This window comes from Protopterus annectens, chromosome 2.part0 (assembly GCF_019279795.1).
Source record: "Protopterus annectens isolate FY-2018-M chromosome 2.part0, PAN1.0, whole genome shotgun sequence".
NCBI classification, from domain to species: domain Eukaryota; kingdom Metazoa; phylum Chordata; order Ceratodontiformes; family Protopteridae; genus Protopterus; species Protopterus annectens.
This window is the reverse complement of record NC_056728.1, coordinates 133530744-133553960: the sequence shown is the minus strand read 5'-3', so window position 1 is coordinate 133553960 and position 23217 is coordinate 133530744. Positions and strand designations below refer to the sequence as shown.

Below are 23217 nucleotides of genomic sequence, written 5' to 3'. Positions count from 1 at the left end.
TGTGTTGAGCTAAAGATAAAAGAGGAGATGATATTAATTTCCCATTTCAAATGGCATTAAAAGCTTGATATACGAGGTTACCCTGGTGCCATATATCTCTGTACACTAAGGCTGTGTTACTTATCTACTCATTAAGTAAATGTGAACTCTAGCTGTAATAACTTACACAGCATTTACTGCTCAGCATACACAACTGACTCTACCCATACACTGGCCACCAATAAATACACATTATGTATCTGCAACATACACAAGCTAAAGGTATCAGTCCCCAAGTGCTCTTTCCTTCACAGTCTGGGACAAAGGGACTTATTGCCACATTTACAACCCTTGAATTTCTACAAGGATTTTACATTTCAAGCAGCACAATAAAACATAATTTTTGCAGATGATGGCAAAACAGAGGTGGGTAATGTGTCATGAATTGGATGCCTAATGACTTGTTCACTATACAAGAGCGTGCTTTTCTACTGTGGGAAAAACATTTGAAAGTATTACAACTGTGTAAGAAATTGCACATGCAACAATTAGTTGTGGTTTAATACAACATAAAAAAACAGAATTCATTTAATACAAAATATTTACATAACATAATCTGTTTTCAAATGGTCATGCTTGCCCCCCCCCAATCTGGGAAGCAAGCTGGCAAGAATGTATTAACACTTAAATAAAAATGCTACTAAAATGTAACAGTATTTGTGGAAGCTGTATCATATGTTGTGCTCTGCCTTTGGCAAGTCTCGTATTAGAACCATTCTTTAACAATTTCATGTCTGTCTGTAAAGTTGCCTTTTTCAGATGGTACAGTATGTGTGCAGAAGTTTTCGGGTCATTTCAATGTTCCCACTGGCCTGATAAATCAAAGACAGGTTGTAGGCAGTATCTCTTTTAAGATTAATTTGATCTTCTTCTATTCCCTGTAGGAAAATAAAGGGCACAACGTCAAGTTAAAAAAAATACAGTTGGCAAAAAGCAAAAAAGGGATGAATACAGCTGGGGACTGTTTTCTACCTTGAATCACAAAGGAACATAAAAAAAAAAAAAACAATAACAGGGTAAAATGAATTAACATGGTACAAATACTAAAGGATTCTAGACTCTTCTAGGAACCCATTCAGATGGCAGTTTCTCTTGTATCATATTTTTTTGCACGAAGGATATACAAGCACTCCTGGCAACACATCTCTAAATAAGTTGAGATCCTCAACACAAGTAATCTACATCTATAAGAGAAAAAAAATAAACCACCACATATAAAACTATAATGTCAAATATTTATTGGCAGATATGTAGACAAGCATGCACTGTTGAGAGGCCTCTTGAAGATAAATGGATATGAGAAGCACTCGCATATCTGTCACACTAGACTTCAAGGGGCTACGTACAAAATATCCACAAACCTCCAAAGGGGAAAGTCAGGAGCTACAGAGACCAAACTAAAGGGAAGGATTCACATGTCAATCTTGATTCACTGATGTGTCAAAGGAAATTTGACTCCTAAAGGTAAGGCCTAAACTGCAGTATTCTATAAAGGCAAGCACAGACATCTTAAAGGACACATTTTGGAAGATGCAAAGGAAGCAGCTAAACCTCTGGCAGAATGACCACTGACAAACTTGCTCAGACCACTTGCCCATAATTATATAATACAATGTTGCTGACAATCAACTTGAAATACATATGCTTGGAAGCTGCCAGCTTTTCTGCACATGAAGCAAACAACAACTTGTTTATCTTCCTTAAAATGCATACCGATTTCAGATAAAACGTCAGTTTGTCGCACACATCTAAGGTGTAGAGGGTACCCCACCTTTTGAATTCCATCTATGAAAAGAAGATTGGGAAACTAACCTAACATATCTGTTGAGAGAGAGCTTATAAAAACTATATTTAGCAGTAACAAGGGCTCATTCTAATGTAAACAAAGTATTTAGGAGAAACTACAGAAAGTTGGCAGTTGTTCATATTAGGACACACCATCGTTGTTCATGCAGGTGTGGGTGGTGACGACATGACTTGACATTCTAATGGGGCTGTCAATTAAACACAGTAGTTGTTTTTAAATATTTTTTATTCTGAGAAGACTATGAAGTTTAAAGAGGTTTAAGTAAAAATATCTGAAACTCTCATAGCAGGCATTAATGACTTAATGAGAGTGAAAGACTATACACACATCCAGACATGGGGCTGGGCTCTTCCCCCAACACCCCCTCCCCGCTATACACAATTTTAAGTTCCACTGCCTGGTAGTCCTATGGAGTAGGGGGTGCAGGGAGCAATGCTGGTCAATGAATACTAAGCCATCTATCTTTTTAATCTCTATCATCTCATTAACAACTTAAAATGATAAAATTATAATTACAGTGTCCACCCACAACACACCGGGGGCAGGGCTTGCTATATTGTGCATCCTAATGTGTTCGAATATAAACAATTGCCAGAAAGTCTATCAAGAACTAATGATCTGAGCTTATTGTTAACTTTTTGCTTTATCAGAAAATATAAAGAGCTAGGAAATTATTTCTAATTTGTCTTTATAATGTTTACTAAAGCGATGTTAGTCACTGACTTGTTTAATGGATTGCGAGTCATGTACAAGACAGACTACTGAATGTTATTTCTGTTTACCTATGTTTGCTGAATTTCTTTTATTAGTACTGATTTAAAACAAGGGAAAGAAAGGGAAGGGAAATCTCTGTTTTTGGTCAAGGGATGAGAGGCGTAAGAGTATTCTAACTGCCCCGAGAACTCTCTAAGATGCTCTAAATACTATTTGAGTAATACTTACCCAAGTTAAGTCTTGCTTGCCATATAGGTACTGTCACATTCATTTTAGGCCTGATGTGATTACCCATACTGGAAGCAGGAGGTGCCTTATGCAAGATGGGAATTTTCAAGGTGATCATAGTTCATTCTTAGACTCTGATTTGTAAATCTATAAATATGTAAAAACACTGCACACTAGAATGTAGGGCACCTCTACTCAGAGTCAGGATACAACTGATAAGCCATGTCTTTTCATAAGTGTAAGTTGAAGTTGGTGAGCTGAAGATTGGGAAAGTAAAAGAAGACAGTACACCTACAGTAAATTCATATTTCATTGGTGATCACTCATTTTCTCCTGTAGAGTCCTTTTAGCCAAATTATTTTAGTAATGATCTATTTGTTGTTGGCTTATTTAGTGTATACTCCTCTGTTGCATTTAATTTATCCAAAATGACATATATGACAAATTTGGGATCTCTTAAGGGTAACTAAATACTGAATATTTTCTAAGTCAACTTAATAATTGTTTACACTACTAACATTCCATCCTGATATATAAAATACTATTGAACAATAATATAATAATATAGAATTTCATATCTCTTTTAAGAAAATTATCCATATAATAATTTAACACATGGAGCTCAGTTGATATTGCTGATTAAAGGTATGACTGATAATCCAATAGATCTATCTTTATCTATTAGATTAAGAATGACTTTCATTCCATGTTTAATGGGAAATTCATATTTACTTGTATTTGATACTTTAGAATTAATGTTTTATAGAAGTACTTTTTTAAAACCTGACCAGAATTTTATCCTACTTGTATTTAAATAAAAAAGAACATTAAATTACACTCCCAAGTTTAAACACATAAAAACAACATTCAGTGTTATCACAGAATTTGGTATAACTACTATAATCAAAATATAAAAAAGAAGCAAAAAGTTTCTTCCAACAATAACCTGAAATGGATTTAACATTCTTATCATTAAATATTAATGGCTTAAATAATGCAAATAAAAGATCAAACTTACTAAAATATTTAAATCTAAATAAGGCACAAGTAGTATTTCTCCAGGAAATGCATTTTAAGACTAATGATGGCTTTATTTGGAACCCTAAGGACTATACACAGTCTTAGCTCAATCCTCCTATACAGCAAAGACAAAAGGAGTATAAATTCTCTGGAAGAAAAACATAATCACTCCAAAAGTTATTTATAAATAAGAAGGTCTACTAGCATTTGTTATAATTAAATTTAATAACACAATATGGACCTTAGCTAATCTATATTGGTTCCCAGGAATTGGAGCAGAAATGGTTAAAAACACCTAGATTTTATTTCCAACAATTATAAAAGAAATCGTATACTGGGAGGAGACTTTAATTGTACCTTAGAAGCTTCTGAAACCACCAAGAAGTCTTTTCACACAGCAACTATTGCAAAATCCTTAAAAAGATGGATTAATTCATTTCATTTAATAGACACTTTTAAAGTAAAAGATGATAAATCCTTATTATTTTCCCATAAAGACCATAGATTTGGAACACAAACCAGAATATACAAATTATTCGTAGTTCAAGGTTTGCAAAGAAAAATCCTCAACTTCTCAATAGTTCCATGCCCCTTCTCAAATCATAACTATCTGATAATAAAGCTCCAAATAGAGTTTAAACATTTAATCCTCTCAACTAGAATTTCATCATATATCACAAAAATTAAAGAATTCAGACCCTGGATGTTGTCAGAACTACAATGATTTCTTGAAATTAATAGTACAATAGAAATCAGTAGAGTCATGGTTTGGGACTCATTAAAAGCATATTTATTTGGTAAGACCCTTAGCTGGTACAAAAACAAAGTCAGAGAGTGGGAATCTGAATCATTAGACTTGCAAATCAGACTCTTGACAGCAAAATCTAAAAAAAAATGAGAATTGTCCAGAAGTAAAAAAAGAAATAGAGGAATTAAATAAAAAATATAATGAAATTCTAGCACACAAAAATTGTCTAGCCTTGGAAAAATTAAAAATAAACTCATTAGCCACCTCCCCCAGATATCTACATAACTTATCTACAAGAATTAAAATACAATCTAAAGCAAATAACATGAAAAGAAAGGGAAAAAAAGTATGAGATATAGGAGACATCCTTGAAGCATTTCGGTTCCATTATATGGAACACTTCAAAAAAGCAGATTTACATACCAACCAAATAAACTTGGATACAAACCTTATCAATATAAAAAAAAATTCCCGAAAACTTAAAACTAGACATACAAAAACCTATATCCTACAAAGAAATTGTTGAAAAGATAAAAGAAAGTAAATCTAACAAAGCTCCAGGGATAGATGGTATAATATGGAAATTTACAAACTCTTCCCTTAAACAGTAATCTCCCTTTTTCATAAAACTTTGCTAGAAGTCCAGTTAGAAGCAAAAATACCAGCCTCATGGAAATATTCTCTCATAACTCCAATTCTAAAAGATAATAAACCATAATTTGCACCTCATACAGACCTAAATCATTACTGAATAATGATTACAAAATATTCATGTTAATCCTAGCTAACAGAATGAAAATCCCACTTTCAAAGACAATTAATGATCAAAATGGGTTTTTATATAACATGCACTCACATGATAATATTAAAAGGATACTTACCTCTTATAGATTATGTGAATAAAGAGGATAGAGAAACACTTGTAATCGGATTAGACATAGAAAAAGCCTTTGATTCCCTCAACTGGGAATATCTATTTAAAACTTTAGCATTATTTGAATTTCCTCCTCCCTTCATCTTATTACTAAAATACATATATATTAATAACTTAGCCTACATTAAATTAGAACCTTTCACCTCAAAATCTATCTATATAACAGAAGATACTAAACAAGGATGCCCCCTTTCTCCTATTTTATTTGCTTTGGCTATAGAAATACTTGCAGAAATAATACGCAACCATCCAAGAATAAAAGGAATAGGTCTATGACCAGTACATATCTAAAATAATGCTTTTTGCTGATGATATTTTATTAATCCTATCAAATTCCAGAGAGTCATTAGGAGAGCTAGAAGAAGTAATGTAGAAATTTTATAAGATTTCAGGTCTACACTTTAATAGATCAAAATCAAAATTTCTATTTTTAAATAAGAAAAAAGAACTACAATTTACAGATAAATCCATCATAGGAAAACAAGAACTTACGCCAAATTATTTAGGAATAGTGTTATGCAAAAATATAAATGAAACAATATTAATAAATTATAAAAAACATTACTGAAACAATAAAACTATAGAAAAGTGGAACACAATTATATTAACTTCTGAAGACAGATTGCAATTAATAAAAATGGTCTTATTGCCAAAAATACTATATGTAGCATTAACAATACAGTTAATTCCTGAAAGATGCATTCTTAAAGAAATAAACTCATGTTTAATAACATTTTATGGTATCCCAAAAAGAATACAGTAGCTCGAACTCATCACATTAGACCCTGGAAACAAGGAGGATTGAACTTCCCAGAAATAGAAACATATATAAAAGCATCTGTGCTTAAAACTACAATAGACTGGATAAACCCAAATTATTTTGCCAACTGGAAAGAATTAACAACGGCTATATTAACAAATGAATTTAATCTGTTAAAACAATTTTTAACAGTAGACAAATCAAACAAACCCTGGTACATACTATGCATAAGTATACAATATAATATAACAAAACCTTCTAAAACAACACTGATTAATCATTACATCAATTCCTTTAGGAAACTTATCAATGCAAACATAGATCTAAAACTTTGGTTTGAACTTTTAACCCCATTTACCATCACTAAGAAATTTCCTCACAAAATATATAGGGAAACAATAACCTCCTGGGAACAAAATGGATTCTTATGTCGGTTTCAATGTGTAAATGAATTAAATGTTTTAGATATACATATGATAAAAACCGCTTACAATATTCCAACACAGGACTGGCACCGCACCACACACACTCATCACATAGTCTCACTAAATCTACACCACCAAAATCCACACATAGAAACACAAAAACATTTATGGAGGTTCTCAATAATAATCTGCTCAAGCAACAGAGACCTCCAAAGCAGAAATGCAAGCAACCTCCACCCCCCAACACAACCCAAATGACACATAGCCCGCAGACTCAGTGTGCCACTCAACCACAGCCAATAAGGCAAAACAACGTACCCAACACACTAGTCATAAGTGACTCTATAGTCAGGCACACTGATGTCCCACTCACCAGGCTAAACAAGAAGAAGGTTACTGTCAGCTGCCTGTCGGGTGCCAGGATCCGCCACATAACCCGCGCACTCAGGTCACTCCACAACAAGTACAAATATGACTCTGTCATTGTCCATGTTGGTGTGAACAACCTGAGATGTATCTCCCTTGTCTACATGAAAAGAGACATGAAAGAGCTCTCCAATCTTGTAGCCCAGGCAGGTATGACCCTAGCCCTGAGTAGCATTCTGCCATCACCCAGAATGATGCCGCAGTACAAGGACAAAATGATTGACTTCAACAATTGGCTAAGCTTCTCGTGTCATTCCAAAGGGGTCCAGTATCTCTCTGCCTGGGATGACATGGTCGACCGACAACGATGCTTTGCCAGAGATGGCCTGCACCTGTCACCCCTGGGATTCCAGATACTGGCTAAGGTTCCTGCCGCACCTATAGTGCCTTTTTTAGGCAAGGTTCAAATGACAAATTCACCACCGTAACAGGAACAGGCAAGCAAAAACTGAGGGTGATGCTACTCAATGCTAGAAGTCTAAATCTCAAAATGCACTCACTCGAGACTCTCCTTAAAATGGAGAGCATCGATATCTGTGCAGTGACTGAGACCTGGTTCAAGGCTCCAGAAAGCACCCCTGCACTACCAGGCTATAACGCATACCACACTTTTCAGCCATGTAACCTGGACTGGAACATCAAAGACAGAGGTGTATCCATATTCATTAAGGATATCCACACCTCCAGGCTAGTTGCTCAGCATAATGCAGCCAAGGTTATCCAAGTTCAACTAACTCTGGGCAAAACTGCAATCCAAATTGCAGCTTGCTACAGATCACCCACCATGCCCCAGGATTCCCACTCCTCTTTTCTTGATGTACTGGAAAATATTAGGGTTCAACCAAACACCCTAATAATGGGTGATTTCAACTACCCCACCATTAAATGGGAAAACTACTCATGTACCAACTCCTTCGCTCAACGCTTTCTGGAATTCATAAACTCCAATGCCCTGGATCAACTTATCCACACCCCCACCAGGGGCAACAATATCCTAGATCTAGTCATTATCAACATGAGTGACCGGTGTTCAACACCTGAAGTCAACGCCTCATTGGTCCGATCCGACAATAAGCTAATTACCCTAGATATCTACATCCTGCCCCACCCCCCATTAAGGAAACCATGGTAAAAAATTTCTCCAAAGCCAACTTCATGCTTAAGACAGTGGTGGTGAACTTCATGACACCCATGCAGATGGACAATACAGTTATGACTACTGAATCCTACACAATTGCATTTTATAAGCACTTACATGAGTGCATGGATCGTGCTATCCCAAACAGAACAAAGACGCTATCCTCCAAAAAAAGGAAGCCAATCTGGTGGTCTCCTGCCATAAACAAACTGTACAACAGAAGGAAGAAACTGTTGCAAAAGAGAGTAAAATCCCATAAGTGGAGGAGCTGCCTGGTCAGCCTCAGTAAGAAGCTGCGATCCCTGATAAAATCCTCCAAAGCTAGTTATGAAAACAAAATTGCCACTGATTCTAAAGACAATCACAAAGCATTCTATAGCTATGTCAGGAATCTCAATGGCAACACTCAGATCTGCTCTGAGTTACAGCACAATGGCACTAAATATACAGACCCAACTGATATTGCCAACATCCTGGCAGATAGGTTCAGTGCTAACTTTGCCCCCCTCTCACCCCTAAAGAGCCCATCTCTATACCGGAAGAATGCAAAGTTCATGTAATCATGGCTGTACAGGTAAAAAACACACTCTCCAAAAGAACACAGCATCCATGGGACCAGACAACATCCCTGGCTGCGTTCTACATGAAATACAGAACGAACTGGCACCCCACCTAAGTACCATGTTCAGTCATAGCCTCACCTCAGGCTTTGTGCCTGATGAATGGCGCACAGCAACAGTTATCCCACTCCACAAGGGGAGAGCCACCACAGACCCCGGGAACTACCGCCCAATTAGCCTGACGAGCCTGGTCTGCAAGGCCATGGAACGTATCATCATGAAACTTGTAAACAAAGACATTGGTAATCTCCAAATTCTGGATTTCGGGTTTGTAAATGGCAGATCACGTCTCCTAAACCTGATAGACTTCCTTGAAGCAGTCACCAAAGCCGTAGACAAGGGTAAGATGGTTCACACAGCCTATCTAGATCTTGCCAAGGCTTTCGACACCATCCCCCACTCTGGAATTATAGATAAACTCACTAAACTAGGTATAAATCCCTATGTCACAAGATGGGTTGCCAACTGGCTCACTGACAAAACCCACATTGTGAAAGTAGCAGACTCCAAATCTGACTTCAGACCAGTGACAAGTGGGGCACCACAGGGTTCAGTCCTGGGTCCTCTCCTGTTTGGTATCTACTTCTCTGAAGTACAGGCTAACACAGAAGGTCTTTGGCTAACGAAGTTCGCAGATGACTGCAAACTAGGAGCCATAATCAAAACTCCTAATGCTGTGGACATCCTACAAAAGGGCCTCACTGAGACAGATGCCTGGTGTCAAAGCCATGGCCTCAAGCTCAATGCCAAAAAGTGCATTGTCATCCCCTTTGGTAAAAACTCTGTACCCATGAACTACAACATAGGCGGTAGTATACTTAACACTGAAAGTGTGATAAGAGACCTTGGGACAAAGGTGGACAGTAGTCTCTCCTTTGATAATCACATCGCCACAGTAGTCAGGAAATCCTTCTACGTGGCACACCTCATCACAAAAGGTTTCTCATTCAGAAAAAAAGAGGTCATTGTTCCCCTCTACTCATCACTCATTAGACCCATTATAGAGTACAACGCCTCTTTTGGTATGTACCTCACAAGACATCTACAACAACTGGAAAGGCCACAGAAATACCTCACAAAGAGGATTACCAGCCTCAAACAGATGCCCTACGCAGACCGTCTCAAAAAACTCCAGCTTTACTCCGTCGCATATCACCTACTCAGAGCTGATCTCTGCCTAACATACAAAGCTATGTCAAACCCAGAGCTGTTGGACATGCTCCACTTAAAGAAATCCCAATCCCTCCAAGCTACACGCGCTAGGGACCTAAACCTTGTCACCACAATAAACAGAACATGCCGGAGGGATAGATTCCTGTCCCAGAGACTTCCCATACTCTGAAATAAACTACCTATCTATATCAAACAAAGCTCCTCATTAGCACTCTTCAAGAAAAATCTTGATGATTGGATGGAAATAGGAAATTCACCCCGGGGATCACATCTGTAGTTCTGCTCGACAGTGGCACAGGAAAATAATTTTTTTGGGTGGCAAAAGCCAGGGTACCTTTTTGGCTGGGCTTGTATAGGCCCCAGGGCTGATAGCCTAGTACCTACCTATGAACCTTACAAAGCATTCTAATGTACACTCACGATTTATGCAGATTAATTAATAATTCCTCATTTAAAGATATTCCAAATCTAATAATTTTTCTGTATGAATTTATATATAACAGCTGTGAAAAGAAAAATTCCATTTCAAATCAATATAAAGAGTTAATAACATATAAAACAATTCCCAAACCATCATACTGGCAGTTCTTAACAAAAGGTCAGTCATTGCAGTTAACAGAAGAAATTAAAACTAACATCTTACTATCAGTTAATTACACCTCTAACACACAGTACTGGAAAATATTTAACTGGAAATACTTACATAGAGCATTTTTAACACCAGACAGAATTAAAAAGATCAGTACTACTACAAATGGTTTGATCAGTACTACTACAAATGGTTTGATCAGTACTACTACAAATGGTTTGATCAGTACTACTACAAATGGTTTTTGCTGGAGGTGTGAAAAGTCAAATAAAGCAGACTGGATTCATATTTTTTATGAATGTCTTCTTCTTTCAGCTTTTTCCCGGTTAGTGGTCGCCACAGCGGATCACCTGTCCACTCATGATTGGCAGTGGAGTTTTACAATGTCGAGTTGCCAACCCGGCGACCAACCTTCCACAGAAGGCGCACACACACACACACACACACATGCACTCACACCTTGGGCCAATTTAGAGTGTCCAGTCCACCTGCAGCATATCTTTGGGATGTGGGAGGAAACCGGAGCACCCGGAGAAAACCCATGCGACCACAGGGAGGACATGCAGACTCCGCACAGAAGGCACCCCAGCCGAGGATCGAACCGGAGAACCTCTTGCTGTGAGGCAACAATGCTAACCACTGCACCACCGTGGCTGCCCCTTTGTTATGAATGTAATAAAATTAAATCATATTGGAATCAATAATTTTTACAAGCTTTATTTAATGAATCCTTTACCTTAACTAAAGTATTGATTATACTAAATGTAAATGACGGTCCCTACCTGAATAAGACAAATATGCATTTGTTATGGACAATACTTGCTATATCTAGGAAATGCGTAACCAGAAGGTGGAATTCAAATACACCCCTGACCTTGGAAGAATTCTACACTTTACTGAAGAAAACTGCATCGATGGAAATAAAAATCAAAGAGCCACGAATCTATCCCAGGCCACTGGTAAATAATCCTTGGAAGAAAGTTATATCTTTGTTGGACACTCTGCAATAATCAATATTGTATCGCTGATAACTGTTAATTCTATATTTAATATCATACAGTATATACAAATGAAAGTCAGGCTATTGTAAATATTGTATATATCTTAAAATGATATTTAAAAATATTATGTAAATGTTATTTTAATTGAAAATAAAAAAATATTTGAGGGAAAAACAAAAGAACAAATTGTCTGGAACTCCAATGCCACCTGGAGGAGGTGATGGTCATTATTACTAAAGTATTCTGGGAAATTAACTCCAGATCTGTAGAGCCTGCAAGTTCAAAGTGGGGACGAGTCATGTATGCCAACCAAGAAGTTTAAGTGTTAGGTTACTTTATATGTTAGAAAGATAAACAGATTATGCTTACATAAGGTTCTTTTACAAACTAGAGACTGTTTCAATTTACCTGAGACACTAATTACTGAACTAAAGTAAAATGTTTTCTGTTATGTCAAAATCTGACCTGTTTTGAGTCATTACTGCACTGTGTTTCTATAACCAAAACACATATATGTTTAGAATAGGCAACTCCAGTGTTTTTAAAGATTTATTCTGCTGCGACACATTTTATATTTGATATATTCTTGTACGTAATGAGGATGTGGCTGAAAAGTGGTCTTGGAGATCCCCAAGGCTGTTTCCAACCTTTCCAGTCAACCCCCCTATTTGAACAAATAAATGAATAAAAAGTTCTAAGAAAAGAGCTCTTCATCAGAAAGCTGAATACCCATCAAGTACCAGTCAACTAAGCTAATATAATAAACCGCAGTTCTACCCTCAATAAGATCACAATGCAGGAATAACTGATGCCAAATCCAAATGGATACAAACAGTTATCAAAAAGGCCCAAATGTTCAATGATTGCACATGGATAGGATATTTTTATCAATCCAGATGAAGGACCATATCATTTCATAGAAAGATTATGTTTATCGGAAGGCTTCTTACAATCACCGCCACTTCTGATAATACCTCTTGAAGGTTCAGAAGAAAAAGGGAGTTTATTAAAGGAGTCAAATCCTACAATGGATGTGCTCATCCTGATAGCCAGCGGGAATATCCATCATCTGGGACAGAATCAGAGGAAATGATGAAGTTCATGAAATGGAGCTCTCCTGCAAAACCAGGAAACAACATAGATATGCTCGGACCTTATATTTTAAAACTAAAAGTAGGCAAGAAATTAAGAAAATGGTAGAAAGGCATACATAAACATACACATCAGCCCAGAAAGAAAGATTTTACAGTCCACTCCTTCACTTAGAGAGACGAGAAGGCAAAATCATTTTCTTTTGTGATAACAGGATCAAGTTCTAAGGTTACCCATACCATGAAGTCTTTCTACACACACATCAGCCAAAGATACAGCTCCACGACAGAACCTGAACTGCATTTTCAGAGAATATAATATGTTGTTCTCTTCTTCCAGAATGCCTCATACGATGACTGACTGCCAGACTCATAATGCTTCCCAGAAGAACATCTAGGAATAAGTATCCTCAAACACTTGTTTAGATAACAAACCATTCATCTGTTTTCACCAGAACAGTTTCTGCAGACTCTTCTCTGTCTGCAGTGCAAGAACAACTGCTCCTAGCTCTAGAAAGGCTGATGTATAACACCTACTTATGGCTGTTCCACCTCCCCCTGGACCAGCTCACATTAAATGAGCACACCAGACCAACAAAAAAGTGTCCAGTCAGGAAATGTGCTCCATGATGACTCAGTAAAACTGAAACCCTCCTCCAATTATGTAGGACACATTTCTATTTAAAATTCCAGGGAGTGGCAGCAGAGATCCAAAACTATAAGCAGATCAAGAAGAGAAAAGTGATTTTGCAGTTGCTGACTGCCTACTGAAGTACCACTATGTGTAACTGTGCCACTGAGAAGGTGAGCACCTTAATCATCATAAGGTCGCAAAGCTATAGCACCAACTACTTTTCTCATTCCAGGAGACCACAACTTGTCCAAAGAGGACACTCTCAGCATCTCTACAACCCTTGACACTGCTCCTGTTCTTGTCAAAAGTGGCTCCTACTTTGTGAGTTAAACCAATAGAAGATTTAAAAGGTTTATGTTTCTGAATTAAATGTGGGAACTATGATAATGTAGCTTAGGATGACTGCTTAAGTGGAAAGAAAGAAATGGAGGTATACAGCTGAGTGTTTCCCTCCAGAGTGGTGAAGGAATGCCAAAGCATGTATTGGCACGATCTTTAAATACCTTCCAGAAGACTGAGCTTGAAAATCTGGAAGAGCTACATTAAAGGACTCCTGAGAAAGAGATCAGAGGGAATCCTAATGCAAGATCAACAAGTCAGTAACAGAATGACATAAAAATTACTAATATCTAATATAACTATCATAGCTTGACGTGTCAATATAAAATGTAAAACTACAGCACTGATTTCGTATGTGCGTAGCATTTATAAAACTGCGAGTCAAGAAGCTCTACAATAATACATAAACTGTAGATATTTACCGGGTTTATTAAAATACTGATCAGTTATTTTCATCAATTCTGTACATTACTCCTTATATTAAACTGCATTCCATTTCTGCCCCCAACTTGCTTTGATATTTTATTCTGGTAACGTGTAAGCCTCACAGCAACAGGTTCTCTGGTTTGATTCTTGGCTGGGGTGCCTTCTGGGCGGAGTATGCATGTCCTCCCTGCAGTCAATTGGGTTTCCTCCAGGTGCTCCGGTTTCCTCCCACACTCCAAAGACATGCATCGGGTGGATTGGACACTAAGACTGCCCCTAGGAATGACTGTGTGTGCGAGTGAGTAGTACGGATGAATTACTGCTGTAGAGCTAGCCACCCGGCAGTGTAAACCTTGGCTCGACATGATTGTCACTGTTGCAAGTGACACCCCAACCCCATGTGCAAAAATGGGAAAAGGGTTGAGAATGGATGGGTGGACATGTGTGATTGCTTTTAAGGTAAATCAGAGCAGATATTTACAAATTTTTGGTAAAGTGCATTTATGTTAACTGATTTTGCACTATTTATAATACTAACATTCATTGTCTGGAGTTTTTTTCTCCAGCCACCAAAGTAAACTGGTTTTGCTTAGCTAGATATTCCTGATAAATACAATTAATAAATGTCATTGAGTATGCAAAGAACACACTGTCATAATGTCCACTCCCATCATACAAAAGAACAAAATATCTGAAGCATATTTAAGCAAACTGAATACTATAGCCTGAACAGGTATTACAGGGGCGAGCAAGCAGGTCACAGCAGATAATGCAGTCAAAATCAGATGCTGCTTCATCACTTTCTTAGTTCTTTTGCTAAAAAGGTCAACAGTTACATAAATGTACACATTTCGTCACAGACAGTTTTGTTCAGATTTGGACACAGGTACTACCCAGATCTTTTATTTATTAGGGACAGCTCAGTTAATGAAGTAAAGATTAACAATGCAGACTGGTGATCACTGGTCCACAGCTAGTTAAAGGAGTAATACTACAATCATCACCTTGACTCATCTCCATGCAAATTAAAAAACTCTGAAGCACTGAAACAGGACCTTTTATGTTAAACGAAAATGAAGAAAGCCCAAAGCCATCACTGAACATGCCGCACCCTCTCCAGAGATACAGGCACCACATCAACTTCAGCACTTACAAACTGTTTTTTTTATGCTCCTCTTTCATGAAGCACCTAAGAAATGGCCCATAAAAGGGTTCATGAATCCACCTGCTTGTGTGCTTTAAGAGTCATCTAGCAAATTAACAGCTTCCCTTATAATCAAGCAATAGTCATTTGAGAACCAGTTGCTCAGTCACATGTGATAAAGAAAACAGCTCACCTAACCACTCCCAGTACAAACTGATACAAAGCGCTTTTAAAGGACAGTAAGTTTTCCTGCGTCCCGGGTGGGGGGGGGGGGTGACTCCCTCTTATATACACTAACCTCACAATGGTGGGGGGACTCTGCAATACAGTGCACACAGCTCTTGCACAAACAGTGACTTTAAAGAGCCTGCGTGTCACATATAAACTACAATCAAAATGAGTTTGATCAGTTGTGAATGCGCAACAAGAACCTGATCAAAAAAAACAATGACCTCTAGAATATCAGCTATGAATATCATCTCTTCAGATATGAAGTTTGTAGGTCATAAAAGGCTAAAAGCAGCACGGTCTTACCTCTACTAAGAAGCAAACCTCAATCTACTACTCTTGTTGCTCTCTTGACATCGAAGTGGCTTAACGGTTCATAGGTAGTTACAAAGTATGCAGTCCATGCCACCACTGTTGTTAAGTAAAATAAGTTGCTTTAAGTTATTTATGTTGACAGGGAGGGATGAAGCCCAGAATGCAACCCAAGTGACCACAGTTCAGTTAGGGGCTCGGCTGCCTAGTGGAACTGACATGTGGAAGATGGATGTGCCTTTCCTGAGCAGGGAGAAAGGGCTGGAGGGTGCCATCCAATTGTACAATCCCTTAGAGGAAAGGTGTTAATGGAAAAACAGCCCAAGGGAGGATGTCTGCTTACCAAGCGTGTGTGACATCCTTCACTTTGGGTACTCTACAGTATGCATTCAAATCAAGCAGAAGCAGTCAGTCCCACTACGATATGTGTCATATCTCCTAGCCAGTGATGGGGTTAAATATGCCCTTATTAATGTCATGTCAGCATGGGTATGAAATATCCCTCATGGCTGCCTGAATGAGAGCAGCTCTACAGACTGCTCTTGCCCTGGTGTTGCGGAACAAATGACCAGTGATGGAGGTTCCCTGATCATCATAAATACTGTACTAGCTTCTTCACTGCTTCCTGTATATGCAACATTCACAAACATCACCTGGATGAGCTCATTATTAGAAACACACATATGTTCTTCAGCACCAGCGCAGTGATGTGCATCTCTGCTGGACTTGCAAGCAGTGCAAGGAACAATACTAGTGTTTTTTTTCAGAAGGTGTAAGGGCAGCAGAAACCAAGCAAGCTTCTCCATTGTAAGATGCTGTTTAACCTAATATCCTAATCTTTTGGCAGTCTCTACCTTTTTTGAAACATGTCACTTCACTGTAAACTGGATATCATTGCAAATTCACATTTTCTGTTAACTAACATATCTACCTCTCAAAGACTGCTTATACAGACAAACTACTAATTACAACTGCCTCATTTCCCCACTCTAGAGTTAACTAAACTACGCATCTCTTGTGGTGCAATTTATTTTTTCAATAAGTGTCAGAGCAGCCTCCGGAGTGCTTATGTTCTCTGCTAAATGAAAGGAAAATACAATTGCAATACTAGGGGGTCTAGTTTACTTGGCCTTATGTCAATTATGTAAATCCTTTTATTTTGGAAAAATGATGAAACATATTATGGATTTCCCAGAACATTATTTTAAATTTATTGTTATAGAAAGGGTATCACAAAAGGAGAGGGGTGGTCATTGGCCTATTTAGCTAGAAACAAGAGAACTATGCTGGTAGCTCGAACTTAATTCTTCTGTTTGGCCAGGTCTTAATGAGTGTATTAGTATAGTTCCGTTGCTGAAATTAAGGGACACTGCCAGATGAAGAATCTACAATAGAGGTTGCATGCAGGTACAGGACTCGCAAGACTTTTTATAGGTTTAAAAAAAAAAATCACATTTATTGATGTTTATTTCATTACTAAATACTTATTTTTATGCCAGGTACATATATTATATGTAAATGCATTTATATGTATTATGCTGGTTAAAGAAATACTGGCATTTGTATTTAAACGTTTTATATAATGTATTTCTTTATACTTCTTTAAGGCAGTGAATGAGTTAGAAGCATGTGATTTGAAAAGTTATGTAAAGGAATTCATGATTTAAATGAATTGTCTGATGTTTTGTTTTACAAAATGAAAGCGCTTAAACATTTGTGTTTTTTTACTTTAATAAGCAAGTGTTTGATTTACGTGGGTGTGTGGTCACTGGCCATTTCTTTTCAGTTTGTTTTTAAATCACCAGAATGTTATGGCAGGCACATGGTGTGCAACTAGCGGTTTACAAACTGAAACCAGTTGTGAGTTCCTCATCGGTCTGTATCACTGAATTAGTAAACTAGCATTACTAGTCTGCTAAGCCAAACCAAAAATTCAGGGATGTACCAGGCTACAAACCCTAAGCAGCACTTCATGTATGCACTGCACTACTTCTGTTGAATTTACTGCAGTGTTTTATTCTAAATAAAACAGGCTAGTTTTATGACAAGGGAACACACAGCAGTCATAGCACCACCTCAGGTCTCATAATAAGAGGCCTTGTATTCTGTAGAAATACAGGATGGAGGTAAAGTGCTGCACTAATGTCACTGGCTTACTTGAGCAGGAGGGTAGCACTTTGGTGTGGATATCACTGCACTACAGTGGGTTTGCATCTCTCCATGGCAGAGATTTTCCCTACTTGCATGAGTTACCAACGAATCACTTAGCCATCACAGTCATGCTTTATGAGGTGAAGACCTCAACCATTACCAAACCCACTCTAAGTGAATACTAGGCTAACTGCCCTAAAGGGACATTATTGAAGCCTAGTTAATAACCTGAGTCAGAATCAAGGCTTGCAGTTTGATGACCCTCTTCAGGGCTCTTTACACAAATGCCAGATCTACATGAAACAACAAAGTGCTACCATATCTGACCTACTGCATGGTGCAGCCCTGGCCACTACACCTTAAGACCTGCCTGTATTCTAAATTTGACCTCAAGTTTTGATGACTTTCTGGCCTTTGTTGCCCACTGCTCTATTCAGAGGACAAGTAGCATTGTGCTTTAAATATGCTATTCATCCAAGTCAAATTTCTGGTGGGTACACCAACTCATTCCAATATATCTGAGGCAGGAATAAACTCCAGCTCATACTCTTTTACCATTTTCCCAGTAACCAAAATATATTTTAGCAAGAACTGTCAGACCTTCTTGATGTCACAGTGTTAGCTCACCAAAACTGAAGTTTTAATTCATTTCAACCTTAGGATTACAGTCCGTAAGTAGCTCTAACTTGGGACTTCAACTTGATCACTGACTGTTTAAAATTTGTTTAGGTGATCAACACTGCTATCCACAAAAAAGGGTACCACACAGGTTGGTTAAAGATATTCTAGGTCCAAGTATTTTTGGGATTGTCACATCCTCCCTGAAAATGATTACCAAATATGGACCACTTAACACACTATTGGTTATTGCCGTTCTGCTTCATTTTTCATCCAAATGTTTCAACAAGGATCACGCATGCGGTACTACTACAATGTGTGGACATTTACTGTGGCTCATCTTCCACTGCCTGATATCATTCAATGCTGTGTCTTGAGGCTCCACTGTTACGTAGATGACACCCACTTGTACATCTCATTCATTCAGGAATGCGTGGTCTGCCCTGACCATCCTACAAGACAGCCTGAATGTCATCCATTTGGTTAAAGGTTAAATATTTATGACTCCACCTCAACAAGACAGAGGTGATGACCATTAATGCAACATACAAGCCTTCCACTGCTCCTAGCTCTTCTTACATTATTACCTGTGGTGAAAACAGACTTCAGTTTACATCCTAGGTTTGGTGTCTGGCTGTTATCAAATGAGTAAATGTCAGCTGGTGATGAATGTTCTTTTTACCTTAGCCATCCTTGCCTAATTGCAGTTGATAACTTGTCTGCGATTGTACGTGCACTTGTTTCTTTGTGTTTACTCTAGTGTAATGGTGCCTCCCTAGCACTGGATTATGCAGACATGGACCTTTTTCAGTTAATGCAAAATGTGAGGGGGCATCTTCTAACAATAGCAAGTTGCTGCACCCATTTTGTCTCTCTACATCATAGTATGCACTGACTTAACTTGCCATGAGTGTTGTCTATCCCTCTTATGCTATGGAGCTGGTGATGCCTTCCTAGCCATCTTCATGTTTTTATTTTTATTTAAATTTCATTTCTTCACCAGGTTAGTTCCATCAGACTAGTGGCCTCTTCAATGGAGACCCAAGGTAATATTTATAGTACTATGAGAAATTTAGTGCGGGAATCATGGACATTTCCCTATTTTTTCGATAGTTACTATGGGATCTTTTACATCCAACTGAGCCTACCACCAATATAAGCATAAGGCACCTCAGTCTGACATCTCAACCAAAGGACAACACACTCAGAAGGTGTCTCAAAAAATCACTCTTGATACGCAGCCAGGCACGAGTATGAGTAGGAGTACAAATGGATGTTTAAATGAACTGCTGGTGGTCTACTTCAACCCACTTTTGAGGGACATGGTGAATCATTCAGTGCAAGTAAGAGTGGAAAATGAACAATGTAAAGATTTTTTTGAGGCAGGTGGGTTTATTAGAGAAGAAGGTTCAGTCTTATACGTGTCACCAATGCCAACGCTCACGTTTCCAGGCTTATTTGGAGGTAGGAGTGGTACCTCGAGGTTTGAGGATTTTAAAAATGCCAACATATGGTAACATCTACCCAGTATTGTTTAGAAAATAGCAAGAGTTTAATTTTAAAGTAAGCGCTGATTACATGATATTAATGTACAGTTTTTCATGGATACTGAAAAGGAGTTGCTTACTGAAATTGTGTCACTGGAAATTAAGACTGTAACTTATGTCTTGCTTCCAGGAGAAGCATTCTTTTTATAATGAGATGTTTGAATAAATAACTGTTTTTGAACAATGACTGGAACAGGCTAAGAAGTGAAAGCTGACTAGGGATGTAAATGATTTAAAAAAAAGGCAACATTTTTTCATGGCCAAGAGACGTTATGAAAAAGGTTCCAACAAGACAACCTGGTAACTCCTGTATGACTTAGACATTACTGAAGTGCCTGCTTCACATAAAGAAAATCAGGTTCAGGATTAACCAATAAGAACTGGTGGGTGTGTAGCGGTTTACCATGAGGAGAAGCTGAGAATTAGTAGTGAAGGGCCACAGAAAGAGACCACTAAACAGTAAGTGATTTATCAGACAGTTTCCAATCAAATGAAAATTTTCAGTCACTACAGAACTATATCAAATTAACTCTACCAGAGAAACAGGAGAAGGGACCCTTCGCAAGGAGGAAGCAAAGAAACAGAGGAAGAGACAAAAGAACAAAATACTTCAGCCCACAGATGTGCAGTTGTTCAATCACAAAAGGTAAAGAGAACTTCAGCAGCAGTGAATTTATCAATCCGTTGACTGACTCAGATGTAACTTTGTCGTCGGTTTTGGACCTCGGATGCCTGTCCTTTTCTTTGTCTTTGCGTTTTTTATAAATTCTGGTCGTCGGTTGTTCTGACAGCATTATGTAATTAAACCTTCGGCCAAAATAATGTAAAGCAAAATCAAACCGATGTTTAATAGTGCGTTTACTGAATCTAGCACAAAACTGACAACTAGTAACGTCGTGGTCAGGGCCTAGGCAAGGAATACAGTAAGAGTGAAAGTCCTTATGAGGTATTTGCTTCCCACAAGAAATACAATTAATAACTTTTACTGACATCGGTCTGGAGCAAGAAAAAGTTTCCCCAACGGGGTACTTAGCTTTATTGAAGACTTCGGTTCTGAAACTCAATTTTGAAAATCTCAGGAGTCGGCCGACCAGCACTTGCGAACTGCTTTTGCTTTGGGCACCGCGCAGCAAGAAAGACTGAAGAAAATGGCGTCGGTTACAACTTTTATACCCCTGGCGCACTGATGTCAGGGAAGAGGAGACAGCAACCGACGCCGGACCAAGACTTTGGAACTCGGGCTGATTGCGGGTCACCTGCCAGCAGGATAACCCCAAGTGTAATGACTGCAACAGTGAAACACGAACATCAAAATACTTCAGCCCACAGATGTGCAGTTGTTCAATCACAAAAGGTAAAGAGAACTTCAGCAGCAGTGAATTTATCAATCAGTTGACTGACTCAGATGTACTACTTTTAAATAAAGGTCTTCCGTTTATATCTTTTTGTAATAATACATTGAAGCTACATCTGAGCTAAAGATATTTACAAGGAATTTGAACTTAAAACTCGTTTCAAAATAACGCTGTGAATGCAAGTCAACCCTGTAGATGCTCAATTGTGTTTGTGCCTGTTATAACTGTGTTTCAAAATATATGTGAAAAACAGACATGTAAATTATATGATGAACCAAATGCTTTCAGGTATTATAATTTATCTAAAAGGAGTATTAGTCATATAGTTACATAATGACCCAGAAATTATAATTAATCAAGCCGATAAAGGTGCAGTGATAGTAGTAGCAATGAATAGGAAAGTTTATTTAAAAGCTATAAAAAAATTATTTAGTGAGACTGACAGAATTTTTAATACGCTCAAAATTATATCTTTCTAGAATTCTATACATATTTGCATGTTTTTGCATGTTGCACACGTAATGGTGCTGATTTGGCATGGTTTCCCTAACATCCATAAATATCTGTTACATCCCCCATATGACCTACTGTGCCAGGAAAAGGATGGGTAACTGAACCAATCTCCTTGTATTTATTATTATTATTATTATTATTATTATTATACATACATTTAAAATATGTTAAAGGTTTTATAAGGGATATGAATGAATTTTTGAGGAGATTATAGGATTGGTTTAAAAATACAGAAGAGAAAGAGTTTATGTTAGTAACATTTGATATTAATTCTTTGTTCAGCATAATACCAAATCAATATGGAGTTCAAGAGGTTAGGGAACATCTTTGTGAAAATAGTGTGCTTACAGGGAGAAACCCTGAAATAATATGTCTTCTATTAGAAATAGTTTTGGATAGCAATGTGTTTATGTTTGAGGAGCAGCTGTACTATCAAATTTCAGGGGTGACAATGGGTACTATTGCACTGAACACATATGCTAACATAGCGCTTAGTGAGTGGTACAAGAAATACATTTATGTTACGTTGGTAGCATATACAGAGAGTGCTATATTTTATAAAAATTTGTAGATGATAGCTTTTATTTGGAAAAGTGCTGAAGTTTAAAATAATTTGTGTGATTTTTGGGTGAAACCACAAGCCTTTTGAATTTTAAATTGAACTTCTCATGAACAGAAGTGATTTTTTAGATATACTAATCAAAAAAGAAGGAAATAAATATCCACTACAATATTTAAAAAAGAAGTACAAGTGAATAGATATTTACATAGACTATGAATCTGAGGTATGTGTATAGGGGCATAGTTAAAAGTCATTTTTAAGAGTTAGTAGGCTAATTACAGATGAAGAAACTTTTATTACACAAATGAGGAAGACGAAGAAAGAGTTTAAAGAAAGTGCATATGAAGACTATATTTTAACTGAAGCATTAGAATATGCTACTAGGGAGACAAGCCAGAGAGAGACCTTATTTTTCATATAATAGGAGAAGCAGATTCCTCAACTCCTCACAGGTCTACATGTAAAATACAATATCTAATACAATATAACTCAAATAGTAGTGAGGTTATGGATATTATCAAACATAATTGGATAATATTAAATGCTGTGCCAGAAATTAAAAGAGGAGTAGGTAAACAAACGAGTTTGCCTGTAAGAAATGTAAAAGCTTAAACAATAATTATGTTATGAAAAACTTGTATTCAAAAAAACTAGTATAAATAGTAAAATGGAGGG

At 37.5% G+C, this 23217-nt stretch overlaps 1 protein-coding gene across 1 annotated transcript in view; it reads right to left on the bottom strand.

Moving 5' to 3' along the window:
* Nucleotides 1-522: 522 nt before the first annotated feature.
* GTF3C3 (general transcription factor IIIC subunit 3) overlaps nucleotides 523-23217 on the bottom strand; it is a 701049-nt gene continuing 678354 nt past the window's right edge. Inside the window, exon 18 of the mRNA XM_044060620.1 lies at nucleotides 523-917. Within this exon, the coding sequence (XP_043916555.1) occupies nucleotides 795-917 (123 nt within the window). The 3' untranslated portion in view covers nucleotides 523-794. The remainder of the gene's footprint in view (nucleotides 918-23217) is intronic.